The sequence below is a fragment of the Etheostoma spectabile genome, chromosome 7, assembly GCF_008692095.1.
Source record: "Etheostoma spectabile isolate EspeVRDwgs_2016 chromosome 7, UIUC_Espe_1.0, whole genome shotgun sequence".
Taxonomy (NCBI): Eukaryota; Metazoa; Chordata; class Actinopteri; order Perciformes; family Percidae; genus Etheostoma; species Etheostoma spectabile.
This window is the reverse complement of record NC_045739.1, coordinates 3,605,455-3,620,529: the sequence shown is the minus strand read 5'-3', so window position 1 is coordinate 3,620,529 and position 15,075 is coordinate 3,605,455. Positions and strand designations below refer to the sequence as shown.

At 37.1% G+C, this 15,075-nt stretch overlaps 2 protein-coding genes across 3 annotated transcripts in view; one reads left to right on the top strand and one right to left on the bottom strand.

The window, feature by feature from the left end:
• Positions 1-221: 221 nt before the first annotated feature.
• Positions 222-8,491, top strand: si:ch73-217n20.1 (complement receptor type 1). 2 transcript variants are annotated; one of them, XM_032521867.1, is made up of 11 exons: positions 222-394; positions 491-688; positions 1,749-1,848; positions 1,938-2,011; positions 2,392-2,613; positions 2,696-2,887; positions 7,417-7,513; positions 7,614-7,687; positions 7,777-7,956; positions 8,054-8,233; positions 8,319-8,491. In XM_032521867.1, exons 1-11 carry the CDS (start codon positions 340-342, stop codon positions 8,342-8,344), a joined length of 1,398 nt encoding a protein of 465 aa, XP_032377758.1. In that variant the 5' UTR covers positions 222-339; the 3' UTR covers positions 8,345-8,491. The 2 variants fall into 2 exon arrangements, with proteins under 2 accessions (XP_032377758.1, XP_032377757.1); XM_032521866.1 differs by having other exon boundaries at positions 223-394; positions 2,693-2,887.
• A 229-nt stretch (positions 8,492-8,720) lies between these two features.
• The window catches only part of scube3 (signal peptide, CUB domain, EGF-like 3), an 82,272-nt gene continuing 75,917 nt past the window's right edge, over positions 8,721-15,075 (bottom strand). Inside the window, exons 17-22 of the mRNA XM_032521450.1 lie at positions 14,878-15,045; positions 14,620-14,781; positions 14,338-14,535; positions 14,088-14,240; positions 11,706-11,785; positions 8,721-11,413 (exon numbers count right to left, since the gene is read on the bottom strand). Of these exons, the coding sequence (XP_032377341.1) occupies positions 11,261-11,413; positions 11,706-11,785; positions 14,088-14,240; positions 14,338-14,535; positions 14,620-14,781; positions 14,878-15,045 (914 nt within the window). The 3' untranslated portion in view covers positions 8,721-11,260. The remainder of the gene's footprint in view (positions 11,414-11,705; positions 11,786-14,087; positions 14,241-14,337; positions 14,536-14,619; positions 14,782-14,877; positions 15,046-15,075) is intronic.

Here is a 15,075-nt window from a genome sequence, read left to right as displayed (position 1 = left end):
AGTTTTGGCTTGTTAAGGATTACATTGGTTTAAAGGTATTCATGCAGATCACAATATTACAACTATAGGGTCTGTTTGAAATTGATGTTAGGTTGATTGTTGCTATAATGTTCACAATAAGTGTTTTTCTTCTTTCTTTTTCTTGTCCGTTTCATGTGTGCAATGTGTGTGTGTGTGTGTGTGTGTGTGTGTGTGTGTGTGTGTGTGTGTGATGTTGTTATGTTAATCAGCTGGTCTCAGGGCGGCTCCTCCTCTATAAATTGCTTGATCTGAACCTGTTGGTGGCATGTGATTTGTGATCCGGTCTGTTTTACTCCACGGAGTCACACAACCAGAAACATGAGGAACGTCGGGTGGAATTTTTGGGTTTTAGCGTTTGCCTTACATGCTTCAGGTAATACATAAAATAGAGAAATTCACTCTCTAAAGATTGGGATTGTTGTTGATTAATATTGAAACTTTTTTTTTCTTCCAAAAAAAAAAAAAAAAGCCCAAGTACCGAAGGAATGCTCCGCTCCACCGGAGTACCCGTACACCAGACTGGGGGAGAAATACTCCAACACCCCGAAGTTCAGCAGCGGGGAGAAGGTGTACTATAACTGCGCCGAGGACATGACTCCATCCACAGGGAGCCGAGCTGTGCAGTGTGTTGGAGGAAAATGGACCAAACTGACCCTAAAATGCGAAAGTAAGTACTCTCTGAGTCACTTGTTCGCGCATCCAGTTCAGTAATAAAAGGTGGTGTTTGTTCCCTTCGCGTTTCTGCAAGGGCGGCTCTAGGATCAGACCTTTAGGGGGGGCTCAGCCCCTAATGAGAATGGTGCCTCGCGAAACTTAACGCATAACGACCAATTTGACACCATGTTCTATGATTAGGCAATTTTAGTTTTTTTTTTTAATGTTTGGTGGCTGTGGCTCAGTGGTAGAGCGGTTGCCTGCCAATTGGCAAAGGTTGCAGGTTCAATGTCAAAGTGTTCTTGAGCAAGACACTGAACCCCGAGTTGCCCCTGATGCTGTGCCATTGGAGTGTAAATGTGTATGAGTGTTTATCTGATAAGCAGGTGGCACCTTGTATGGCAGCCAGTGTGTGAATATGGTGGATGGTGTTGGGTGTAGTTGTGAAGTTGGGTGTAGAAAAGCGCTATATAAATACAGCCCATTTACATGTTTCTAATTTGGGTTCTAATCTGCGCCATGATATAACAAATTTCTTCTCTGGGGACTGCACTCCTGCTCTCCCTCTGACAGATGAGATAGAGACTCAGTCCGGCACAGCCACCCTGATAGGCCAAAACCTTAGTGGGGGGGGGGAAAATCTATTCCAACACTGGTGGTTTAAGGAGACCCAACATTACATTAGTGCTCTAAATACCTCGAAAAATGCTTTAGAATGGAAGAATAAAATTAAACATGATTATTAAGCAGCTTTTATTTAGATTTTGTCTGTCTTAAATCCATTCTCATGCACCAAAAGGATTCATTTGTAGCCTTTTAATCGCACAGAAAGGCAGAAACATTAAACTATTGAGTATTAAAAGTCCTTTTTTTTCCGTCTTGAAAGATTGCAAACCACCAGTATTCATAGTCTTGCTGGTGTTTGTTGCTGTTGGATCGTATCTGATGGAGGTGTTGCCCCGATCCTCTTTTCAAAACAAACTGCGTTTGGCACGTAGGCTTTGCGGCAGCTTGGTTGTTTTGCAATGTGGTGAAATAAAGGCACCTGTTTCTCCCTCCCTTGTCTCTGACAGAGAGATCATGTGGCAACGCTGGTGAGCTGCTCAACGGAGAGTTCCAGTATGAAGGGAGTTCTTTCATCGGGGAGAAAGTTTATGCTGTATGCAATGATGGGTGAGTTGAAACCTGAAATAAATCCTGTAAAACCTGTCCAAAATAAGCCTCAGAATAAGTGACTGTACATTATCTCCCCGCACTGATAGATACATTGTGAAAGGACTCAACTACATGATCTGCAAGAAGTCTGGCTGGACCGGTGACTTTCCGTCTTGTGAAGGTGAGCAATAGAACATCGTTACAAGGTGCATCATCTGAGAGCCATTCAAATTATTTACACACCGTTTGCTGCACCTAAGGAGGAGATTTAAAGTGGGCGGTGTGTCAAGAATGAGCAACTGGTCTGAATGTGACTCACAATGGAGGTGTTTAATCCCTTAATTCATTTAAATGTATTTTCCACTATGTGAATAAAGGTGACAAAAGATGTCATTGTGTTCAATGTTAGGTCATGTTTTTGTATTTTGCATTTGTGTCCAGAGCTAAATCTAGCCACTAGCACAACAAGGCAACACTGCTTGCAGATAATGTTTTCATCAGAAAGTGCCAAATCAATCTGAAGGAAACTAAATCATCTGTTGTTAACATGGATCTCTTCAGAGAGAGAGACCACCTGCTCCACCCCTGCAGTGGCCAACTCTGTGAGCAGTGCTGGAGGTGTTTCTGTACACCGGGTGGGAGACGGCATGACCTTTACCTGCAGACAGGGTTTCCAGCTGGATGGAGCTCCACGGGTCACATGTGGTCCTGGTGGTCTGTGGCAGCCTCAACCCCCTCGGTGCCTCCCTTCACAGGATAAAATTGCATCACCCGATGTAGAAAGTGAGTTAGTATTTCTACTTTGTTAAAAAGGAGGTGGTAAAACTTGTTTGTATCTAAACTGACAAGTCACTGTGTTCAGCAGGGGGATGTGGTGCGCCAGTAAAATTCCACAACTCCAAGGCAATTCTCGCTGACAAGTACATCACAAGGACATCTTTCGCTTCTGGTGAAAGAGTCCATTATGTGTGTGAGGTTGGATACATTCCAGCAGGCGGCAGCAGATTTTGCAATTGTATCAACGGAAAGTGGACACCACTGCGGCTGAAATGTGAACGTAAGGGCTATTATCATCCTTCAGTCTAGTAATGTTGATCCATGTTACTGCAGGGTCCGTGTACTTGGCGGCCAAAGGATTTTTGTTTTGATATGGGGAAAAAAAAGAAATTCCCAATTACAATAGTAAATAGGTAAACCAAAAACAGAAAATAACCCGTTTTTTTTTTTTTCATTTTTTGTTTTGATAATAAAAAACAAAACAATTTCCCTTTCCCTTTAAATTTTCTTTGTGTCAACTGATACGGAAAAAACAAAGCGGGGAAAAATTTTTAAAACTTCATTTTTCACGTGCCCCGGGAAACAATCGTAAAATAGAACGGGTTTTTGGCATGCCACCAAACAGCCCGGGGGCTGGTCCTCAAGTCCCCCAAAATACGACAGTCCAAACGTCAAAAAAATAAAAATTTTAAATATTTGATATTGTGTAAATATTTATATTTTAAAAATACAGCCCTGAAAAACTGACTTTTTAAACATTTTTTTTAACATACCCGCTATGATTTTTTTTTTTTTTTTTTTTTTATCACTTTTTGGACATATAACTAGATTTTTTTGACTTTCATAGTAGATTTTTACACTTTTTCGACATACCGTACATGACTTTTTTTAACCACATACTAAGACTTTTCATCTCTCTTTTAAACATAGTATACTATGACCTTTTTTTCAACATACTATACTATGACTGTTTATCACTTTTTCAACGTACCATACTATGACTTTTTCAAACTTACTATAATATGACTTTTTAAACTTTTTTTTTACATACTATACTACTGACTTTTTTTTACAACTTTATTCAACTTATTTGATGACTTATCACTTTTCTCAACATACTATACTATGACTTGACATATATACTATGTCTTTTTCGACACACTATACTATGTTTTTTTTTATGAGATAGTATGCTGACTTTTTAACCCATACATACTGTGACCTTTTTGACATACTATGACATTTTATCATTTTTTTACATAGTATACTATGAATTTTTCGACATACTGTGACTTTTTACATCACTTTTTTGACATAGTAAACTATGATTGTTATGACTTTTTGACATACTTTACTATGACAGTTTATCACTTTTTTTCGACATACTATACTATGTCTTTTTTGACACACTATACTAAGACTTTTCATCTCTTTTTTTAAAAACATAGTATACTATGACCTTTTTTCAACATACTATACTATGACTGTTTATCACTTTTTTCAACGTACCATACTATGACTTTTTCAACTTACTATAATATGACTTTTTAAACTTTTTTTTTACATACTATACTATGACTTTTTTTACAACTTTATTCAACTTAGTTGATGACTTATCACTTTTCTCAACATACTATACTATGACTTGACATACTATACTATGTCTTTTTCGACACACTATACTATGTTTTTTTTTATGAGATAGTATGCTGACTTTTTAACATACCATACTGTGACCTTTTTGACATACTATGACATTTTATCATTTTTTTACATAGTATACTATGAATTTTTCGACATACTGTGACTTTTACATCACTTTTTTTTGACATAGTAAACTATGATTGTTTATGACTTTTTTGACATACTTTACTATGACAGTTTATCACTTTTTTCGACATACTATACTATGTCTTTTTTGACACCCTATACTAAGACTTTTCATCTCTCTTTTCAACGTAGTATACTATGACCTTTTTTGACATACTAAACTATGTTTTTTTTTCTTGTTTTTTTCAAAATAGTATACTGACTTTTTTCAACATACTTACTTTAATATGACGTTTTTAATCTTTTTTGACATACTATGACTTTTTTACAACTTTATTCAACTTAGTATACTATGACTTATCACTGTTCTCGACATACTATAATATGACTATTTTGACATACTATGACTTTTTTGACATACTATACTATGACTTTTTCGACATAGTAAACCATGACTTTTTCGACATAGTTCAATTTAAATTCAATTTTATTTATAGTATCAATTCATAACAAGCGTTATCTCAAGACACTATACAGATAGAGGAGGTATAGACCACACTCCAGAATTTACAAGGACCCAACAGTTCTAGTAGTCTCCTCCAGAGAAAGCAACAGTGCGACAGTGGCGAGGAAAAACTTCCTTTTAGGCAGAAACCTCGGACAGACCCAGGCTCTTGGTAGGCGGTGTCTGACGGGCCGGTTGGGGTCAGAATGAAGAGTGGCAATAACAAAAATAGAAAAAATTAGTAGTAGCAGTTCTTTGTAGTAGTTCATAGCATAGCAGGACGCTGTGCGGCATTACAAGGCACAGCAGGACGTAGCAGGACGTAGCAGGGCACTGCAGTGTAGCAGTTGAACATGGTATCACAGAACGTGTAGCGGGACCATGGCGACAGCTGCTACCATGATTTCGGAGCCTCTCTGATCCGAGGGAACATGCTGGGAAAAAAGAACACAAGGACTCCGGGGAATGACTCCCCAGAGCTAGGTTAGTAACAAGCTAGTAAACTATGACTTTTTTGACACACTATACTATGACCTTTTAACCTACCATACTGTGATTTTTTTTTTGACATACTATATTATGACATTTTATCACTTTTTGACCTAGTATACTATGACCTTTTCGACATACTATACTGTGACTTTTACATCACTTTTTTTGACACAGTAAACTATGATTGTTTATGACTTTTTTTGACATACTTTACCAAGACTTTTCATCTTTTTTTTTTTGACGTAGTATACTATGACCTTTTTTTTTGACATACTAGACTATGATTTTTTTCAAAATAGTAAATTGACTTTTTTTGACATACTATACTGTGACATTTTACAACTTTTTTTAACACAGTAAACTATAACTTTTTTCAACACCATACCATGACTTTTTTGACTTACAATAATATGACTTTTTTTACAACTTCATTCAACTTAGTATACTATGACTTATCACTTTTCTTGACATACTGTACTACTACTACACTATGACTAAAATGCTATGACTAATACTATGACTTTTTCGACATAGTATACTATGACTTTTTTGACATAATATACTATGACTTTTATAACATACTGTACTATGACCTTTTTAATAATACTATGACTAGTTTGACATACTATACTATTACCTTTTTAATATACTATACTATGACTAGTTTGACATACTATACTATTACCTTTTTATACTATACTAGCTATACTACTGACTATACTTTTATACTATCTATTGAATCTATGACTTTTTGACATACTATGACTTATCAATTGTTTCAACACACCATACTATGACTTTTTTCGACTTACTATAATATACTTACTCTGCTATGACTTTTTGACATACTATAATATGACGTTTTTTTTTAAACATACTGTACTATGACTTTTTTTCACATACTATGACTTTTTATCACTTTTCAAGATGGCATACTATGACTTTTTCAACTTACTATACTTTGACCTTTTGACATACTATTTTTTTTTTTTGTTTTGACTAACTATACTATGAGTTTTTAATCACTTTTCGACATGGTATACTATGACTTCATTTTTATTTTTATTTTTTTATTTTTTTGACATACTATACTGTTTGTGTGTGTAATCGACCTTAACTTTTTATACTATGATTTTTTTTTTTTTTCTCAACCTACTGTTAAAAATAGCATTAACATTTCTCAGGGAGAAACTGATAACAGTGTTCCTGTGCAACCAGTTTACTAGCAAATGATGTAGAACAACGTACTCTGATTCTACAAGGTTAGGATTCGTACCGTTGCGTGAAGAGTGGTCCATTGCCTTAACCACTCAGCCACCTTGTCTGCAGCCAGTTGTGAAAGTAGAGGGACCATTTCAACATACTATACTATGACCTTTTTCACTTTTTTGACACACAATTCTATAACTTTTTTCAATATACTATGACTTTTGCCATAGCAGACTATGACTTTTTTTCTTTTCTTTTTGACATAGCATCAATTTTTCAACATGCTGACTTTTTTTGACATGCTTTAGTATGACTTATCACTTTCATCAACATACTATGATTTTTTTTTTGGTCACTTTTCAACATACTATACTTTTTTTTTTTTTTTTTTCAACATTCTATGACTTTCATAACTTACTATACTATGACTTTCATGACATACTAAACAATAACTTTAATAGCATACTATACAATGACTTAGTACAGTATGTCAGCTTAAAATGCAAAAAACTTTAGAGGTTAAATGACTATAACCTACTGTACTATGACTTCATTACCTACTATGGTTGCTATACTTTATAACCTACTATACTGACTTTACACTTGTTGTTGCATACTATCAATACGTGTGTGTGTATATAGTATGTCAAAGTCAGGTGTTTAAATGAGAGTCATAGGTCATTTATATGGCATACTATTAAATTACAAAGATGCAATTAATGCATATTGTCTACTAACGGATAAACTGTAATCTTGTATGCTCTGTGTATATAAATCAAAAATATTTTTTATGGCCATAACATTACATTTTTAAAACTTGTTATCCTCCGAAGGAAAGCCGTGTGGCTCTGCAGGAGAGATTTCAAACGGACAGTTTGCATATACTGGAGTGCAGTTTGGAGACACTGCTACAGCAGTCTGTGATGTGGGGTAAGGTAAAAAATACTGCAATGATTTCTTGCATACTCTTCTTTACACTTAAAATATTTAGCATTCTTCCTCTCTGAAACTCTGACTTTTGATTCATCAGGTATATTCTTGTAGGACAGGCAACCAGAAACTGCATGAGCCAAGGCTGGGACGGACGTGTTCCTGCCTGTGAAGGTGCAGTGAACGACCACACTGTAATTTTGTCTTGGCCTTTAATTTTCCTTCCTCTTTATTTGTGCCAAACACTGCTGTGTATCTTCCAGCTGTGGTGTGTGAGGAGCCTCCAAGAGGGACAAATGCAGAGATCAGCAACTATCAGGAGCCACCTTACACATACAGGAGTGTGATCCGCTATCATTGTCGTGTGGGAACCCTTATTGGACAAAGGCACATTTCGTGCACTGAGAACGGGACATGGAGCGATCCTGCACCTACGTGCAAAGGTCCTTGATACCATTAGTCCCGCAGCACTTTTTTAATCTTCATACAATTTTTATTTGCTTTTTGACATGATAGAATAAAAATGTTACTTCCTCACAGAAATAACATGTCCATCTCCAAATGTGCCCTACGGCTACTGGACGAGAGCTCAGGTCAAGCAGTACCAAGACGGGGACACTATATCCATTGAGTGTTACCCGGGCTACGCAAAGATCGGCCCGAGCACTGTTAGCTGTGGTGGTGATGGCCGATGGGTCCCTGGCCTCCCCAAATGTACACGTAAGTAATCAATTCTTTGTTTTGTTTTTGCTTTACTTCATATTAAGGTTTACAACACTTTAAAATTGTGATCACCTTATTTCAGCTCGTCGCAGCCACTACAGGAGCTAATACGCTGGCTGAAATGTAAAACTACAGTATTCAACCGGATAAAAATCAGTCACTGGGTGATGAAAATAATGGTCTCAAGTCTTCCTTTTTCTAAAATATTTTTCATATACTCCACCTTTTAATAATGCACTAGTAATTTATATTTTCGAACTTGCTCATAAAACTTGTATACTCAATACACAGACATTAAAATGTTTGAAATGAAGCTGAATACACGTATTATATACAGAAAATAAATATGTTTGAAATGAAACTGAAGTACAGTATGTTTATTTCCATAAGTGTTTTGGGCAGTAACAAGTACAAACTTGTTTCATTGACCTCTGTACATTTTTTTTTTTTTCTGTACATAGTTTTTTTTTTTTTTTTTTTTTTTAAACAGTTGATAATGTTATGTGTATCATCTCTATAGACTAAACGGTGAGTGAGCATTTCATGAACAAACAAGCTACAAGAAAATAAGAACACCAATTCCATTCATTTAAAAAGACAATACAAAATCCAGACATTTCTTTACATGAGCAATAACAATTCAAGTGCAAATATCATTATCAACTCTATGATACATCATAGCAAACTCTCGTTAAAAGGCAACAATTCAAAAAAACAACTTATCAGGTTGCAGGAAAGATGGGTGGGAGGGGGAATTTTGGGGCATGAGGGCCAAGTGAACACACTTGGATGCTGCCGCCTGTTGGCATTTATTACATGGCTATAATCTGAGACTGTATTAGAGGGTCGGATATAAATTCTTCTTGGCATAGCACAGCATTGCCCTCAAGTTTGACAATGTGTGGTCAACTTCCCTTGTTCTCCTAAAGTTTAAGTATTTTAAAATACCATTTGGTGCATGATATGACGTGTGCCATCTCACTTTATTTACACGAGCGGGCACAAAATGTACTCCAACTAAAATGTTATATCAGAGCAAGCGTTGACACTTAATTTATTTATAAAGGGTTGAATGTACAGGTTAAGGGGTTGGGATTATATTTGTGACAGTGCAGTCATCTGTTCCAATTTGACTGCAGTGGTGGTGACTTTAAAGGAATAGTCCCTTAATTTTAAGAAATGTATTCACTTTCTTATGAGTCCTTCCTGGAGTCTTTGTGTTGCTTGGCATCAAGCAGAGACTCCGGGTGACATTTTTGCATGTGCAATGATTAAATGAACAAGATGTAACACTTTAGAGGTGCTGGTACGTGGATTTTGTTACCTTTTGGATAGAGCTAGGCTAGCTGCTTCCCGTCTTTGTGCTAAACTAACTGTTCAGAAGAATGGGATCAATCTCAATAAAAGTAAGAAAGCGAAATATTTCCCAAATGTCAAACAATTCCTTTAACTTGGCAGATGCTAACAAGATGCGAAGTTTTAGAACTGGAGTTAAATCATTTTACCCTGTTTTGGTAACCGTTTTGAAATCAAAGAATTTTTTTTTTTTTACACACCTAATACATTTTTTTTTTTTTTTTAATTTTTTTTAAATTACATTTCTTGACAGACTTCACATTTTTCTGTCTCTAAATAAGAGCAGTTATACGTTGAAACCTAAGCATCTTCTGCCCATAGTGACTGATAAATATTTTATACAATGAGAATGCAGGCTAAAACACATTTTATAAGCTTTGTTGTGGGTCACAATAAGGTGTAAAAAAAAAATAAAAAAAAATGAAGATGTGTTTCCATTCATTGCACTTTGTACTAAAAAGGATAGGATGGCGGACTCTTAATTTAGTGCACAAAACCAAGTGACCCAGCCTTTTTGTGGCGGTCTTTGGAAGAGCTGTCATTATTGGGACAGAACAAAATGTGAGAGGGGTGTTTAAAGGGGGCATTGGGTGTCTTTGGATTTGAGACGGGTGGGGTGGAAAGTGTTTTTTTTGTTTTATTTAGGGATCCTGCTTGAGAAATTTAGGATTAAAAAAGAAATTCAACTCTCGTCTAATTTAATTATTTACAAGATTGAAATAAAAACACAACTGGTAGTCCACATACAGTAACAGTAAGTATTGAAGATGTGGAGCGTCATTGTTTTTAACCTAGAGACTATTAGTGTGTAGAGCACATCAGAAGACAACATGAAGATTGAAGAATTAAAGTGACCTTTTTAAAAGAAGCAGCAAACATAATGTCCCTCAAAGACATTCCTCTCTCTCTGAGATATGTTCCACTAGACATCACATTATCTCATTTCTGTGGCTCTCACAAATTATGAGTTATTCATCTCCCAAATGTCCACTATGTTCCTGGAATGGTAACCCACTGTTTGTATTTGCTTTAAGTTGACTTAAGAAGAAATTATCTGAAGGTTGAAAAACACTGCTACAGTCTAGACAGGCGGAACAGAAAAACCATTGGAAACTGCTCTAAGAGCTCAAATAAAGTAAGGCTTTGAATGACCTGGAATGCAGCTGTGACATGAATTTTAACCGCTCCTCCTTGACGACAGCACACAGACACTGAGGATGGAACTAGGGTTACGCAACACTTACAGTCATACTTAATGGTAGGAGTTGAAAACAGACTTATCATTTAAGCAAAAACAATAACAAGCACTAACCGCGCGCACAACACGTCACTCCTACTGTCTCAAATTGGCGTTTCTATTGTTTTCGTGGTTTCATTACACAACAGAAACCAAACCCACTCACATATTCTACATCCCTAAATGCTTGAGCGTTCGGGATTACAGGTCTGTGCTAAATGGAAACTGAGAAAAAAACAAACAAACCTAAAACACAAACGTCCAGTATTTCTCAGGTCTGCATAGTGTTTATTGTCAAAGCCTATGGAAAATAAGAGATTAAACACACTGGTATGTATGTTTTAAGTCCTTTGAGAGCTGCGGGATGTGACCTGTAAGGTGAAGAGGGCTGCCGGGGATCACGATCCGGAACTTCGGCGGCTGTGTGAGCATTACTTGTATGGTCGCAGAAAAGCCGACACTTTGCTGCTTATGAGGCGTATGAAGGAGCGAGGAAGCATCTCGTTGGACTCCCGAGTGGTGTACTTAAAGTAGTTGTTTGGGTGAGCCAGCACATCAAAAAGAGTCTTAATCAGTTTTTTATCCTAGGGAAGAACACATTGGTGTAAATGCATATTTTCATCCTTAATAAAATTGACATTTGAAGCTACTACACAATGCTGGAAAACAAATTACACACCTATATGAAGGCCTTGGCAAATATTTTCAATATTGACAAACTGTCTGACTTGCGCAAGTACTGATGTTTCTTAGCAACGGCTTTGTTAAGCCAAACACAGGTACAGCTTATTGGTTAACCGTCGCCTCTCCCAGGTCTTATGTACCAACAAGTAGGGAAAGACAGACATCAACACAGTAAGACGTAAAACTGCTAACCTTGAGGATTTCTTGATGGTTTTCTGAGGCATAGAGTCTTCCATCTCGCACTATGTCCTCTACGAGCTGTTCATAGTCCTCTGGATTTATAAAAACACAAGAAGTTACTAGTAGTCACGTCATGAAATGATAAAAGCAGGCTGTATCCAAAATAAGTTACGTGGCGAAATAATACACAGGTGTGAAAGAATACTGTTGTTTGTTACCACCTATGGGAAATTTCAAGATTTTTACCTCAGTCACACTATAATGCAGGGGATTTTGTTTGTGGTGCTCACAGTAATGAGAAATAACTTTGGTAAACCACAGAAGACAGTCATCGTTTACCATAGTGACGATTTGGTGGAAAGAAGTTCCAAAGAAAGAGGGCTGTGGATTGTTAAGAATCACCAGGACACTGTTTCAGGAAAGATGGAATGTTTTTGCAATGTTGGGAATACAGCTAGACCCATAGGTTGGAAATGCAGATATTAGCAGTGGAGGAATGGAACGGAGTACATTTAACATTTCCTTTTTCTGCAACTTTATACTTCTACTCTACTTCTTCTCAGAGACAAATTTTGTACTTTTACTAAACTATATTTTTGTCTGACAGTTCAAGCTACTAGTTACTTTCATCTAACAATTTTTCATCCCCTGCCTGCCCAGTGAAAACCTTATATCTCCTAATGTGATGCTGTTTTGGATAAAGGAACACTCTAAACACTCTACATTTTTCCTACTTCTTAAGATAAATAAACTAAAACCCTCTTAGATAAGGTGGAAATGCATCGTCATAAAGCTGAAAACGGCTGTTTTTCTCATGAAACTTTTTCGAGATATTTGGTTCTCACAGGACAGCGTTGCTACAAACGAATTATCTTTATAGAATATGATGCATTGCACTAGATTACACTGCCCAACAGTATATAAAGGAATTTAAATTAGCACAACAATAAACATCCAAGGCAGTAAAATGCAACATAGACATTAAAGTGCTCATATTATGCTCTTTCCCTTCTCGTTATTGTGTTATTTATCTTTTTTATGCATGTAATCGGTTTAAAAAATGAACAATCCAAAAGTCCACCCCAAAGAGACTTTCTGTCTCCAACAGAAAACACTGTTCACAAACTGCTCCAAACAGCTCTATTGTAGTCCAGCCTTTACTTCCGTGACAAACGTGCGTCACTTTGTAACACAGGTTATAATGCTCGCCTAGCTGCTAACGCGGCACGCCCTCGTACTCTGCTTCTGACTGGCTAGTAGTCCTTACCTATGTACTGCGCATGTGCGAGTCCCAACAAAAGGTAGAACAGAAGTGAGATGCCTCACTCTGTAGCTAAATCAAAAAGCTCAACACACAGGGTGAAAGGAGGAGCTGTGGCAAACCAAAAGAGTGTTTTTTTGAAAATGAAACCATGTAAACCTATTATGATAAACTTCTAAATACAATTATAAACCTGAAAATGGGCATAATATAAGCACTTTAATGCAGCAGTAATATTAATCCAAAAACATCAAATATACGTAACGGTGAAACACTGACAAGGAACATTTGACTGAAGAATGAGTACATTTTACTTTGATACTTTCAGAGCATTTTGCTGATAATATACAGTACCAGTCAAAGGTTGGTACAGTACTTTTACTTCAGTTAATTTTTGAATGCAGGACTTGTAGTGGAGTAAAGAATCTGAATAGTTCTTATACCACTGGCTATTATCTTATTTCAGATATGTCACAGAAGCGTATGCAGTATGTTGGTTGATAAGTAACGAGGAATTACTAAAAAGATGTAACATTTAAGTAATTTAGAGCGTTGCACTTACATAGATTGCACTGACAAGTTTATTAAACTGTAAAATGTCCCGCTGAGTACATCTGACTATATTTCTGACTTGCTAACCCCATTCAAGCCTGAGATCTTCTGGTAGGTCTTATTAAAAATCCTCAAAGCGAGGCTAAAAACCAGAAGAGACCAGACTTTTGCAGTCAGAGCCCCTCCACTCTGGAACGAGCTGCCTGATGAGATCAGGCAAGATAGCTCTTAATCTTCATTTAAATCTCTCCTCAAAATACATTATTTTAGAATTGCATTTTCTTAAATTGTTTTATTATGTGCTTCTACTGCATTCGTTCTTTTTAACTTAATTTGGTAAATTGCTACTTGTTTTGTATTATTTGTATTTTATACTTTAATAATGGTATGTCGTTTTGTCATGCACTGTGTAACTGGCATTTAAAATACATAAATAAAGCTATTATTATTAGTACATATCTTATTCACAACTCTAATAAAACAAATTTTAGAGATCCTGATCAAAACAGTGTTTGTCATGAGTTTTGAGAGAGATATGAGACAGACAGACTGCTAGTGTGATAAATAAGCAGACTACATACCATCATAAGTAACATAGGGGATCTGAAAGCCTCTGGCGCTGTTGGCCTCGTTGGACTTAAAGTTAATCCAGAGACGTCTGGAGCGAGCTGTGAAGGCAATGGGCCGCTCGTACGTCTGACATGTCTCGTAGGTGGTGATGGATGTGGCCGACCCTGGATGTAGCACAGAGAAGACAATGGATGGTGTAATTATATTACAGTATAACCACTGAATTTCATTGAAACATCAACTGGAAAGAGAGAAACTCACAGTTCTTCCTCATAACCAGCACATCTCCACACTCATCCTCCGAGGGCAGGAATATCTCCGGCACCACAATTAAGATCTTGCGCTTGCTGGGCGGGTTGATGTTCCAAATACACTCCACATTAGCAGGGTAATTACCGGGATAGTTGGGCGACTCAATGTAACCCATGAATTCGCCCATCTCGCCACCACATTGCCTGTCTAGACGTGTAGAAACAAACCAAATTAGTCTTTAGCTCGTGTTTGAGAAATCTGAAAACACAAAACAGGAATTCACACACTCACTCTTGCACTGCGAAACACTTGTGGCACCATCAAAATCAGTGGTGGTGTTCCCAGGGCAGGAAATACAGTAGTTCTGTCTGAACTCTGTCTGATACGTCCCCACTGGGCAGCGGATACACCGGTGCACTGTGGTGTTGTAGTAATGACCTGGAGAACACTGGACTGCAGGATAGAAACAAAGATACACATTAAGTAAAGAAGGTTTTGCTAAATTATTTGAGTACAGTTTTTAGATGTATAAAAAGACCACAAGCTGACCTTTGACTTCACAATCATGGAAGGAGCTGGAACCTTCCCGTTTGGTGCCCAGTCCTCCCCCACATGGGAAGCACAGGGTCCGTCCCAAATCTGGTTGGTAGGAGCCGTGAGGGCACGCCTGACACGGTTTGAATCCATCGCTGGAGAAGGACCCCGTCGGACACTGGCCTGGATTTAGATGTGTAGAACATCAAGAGA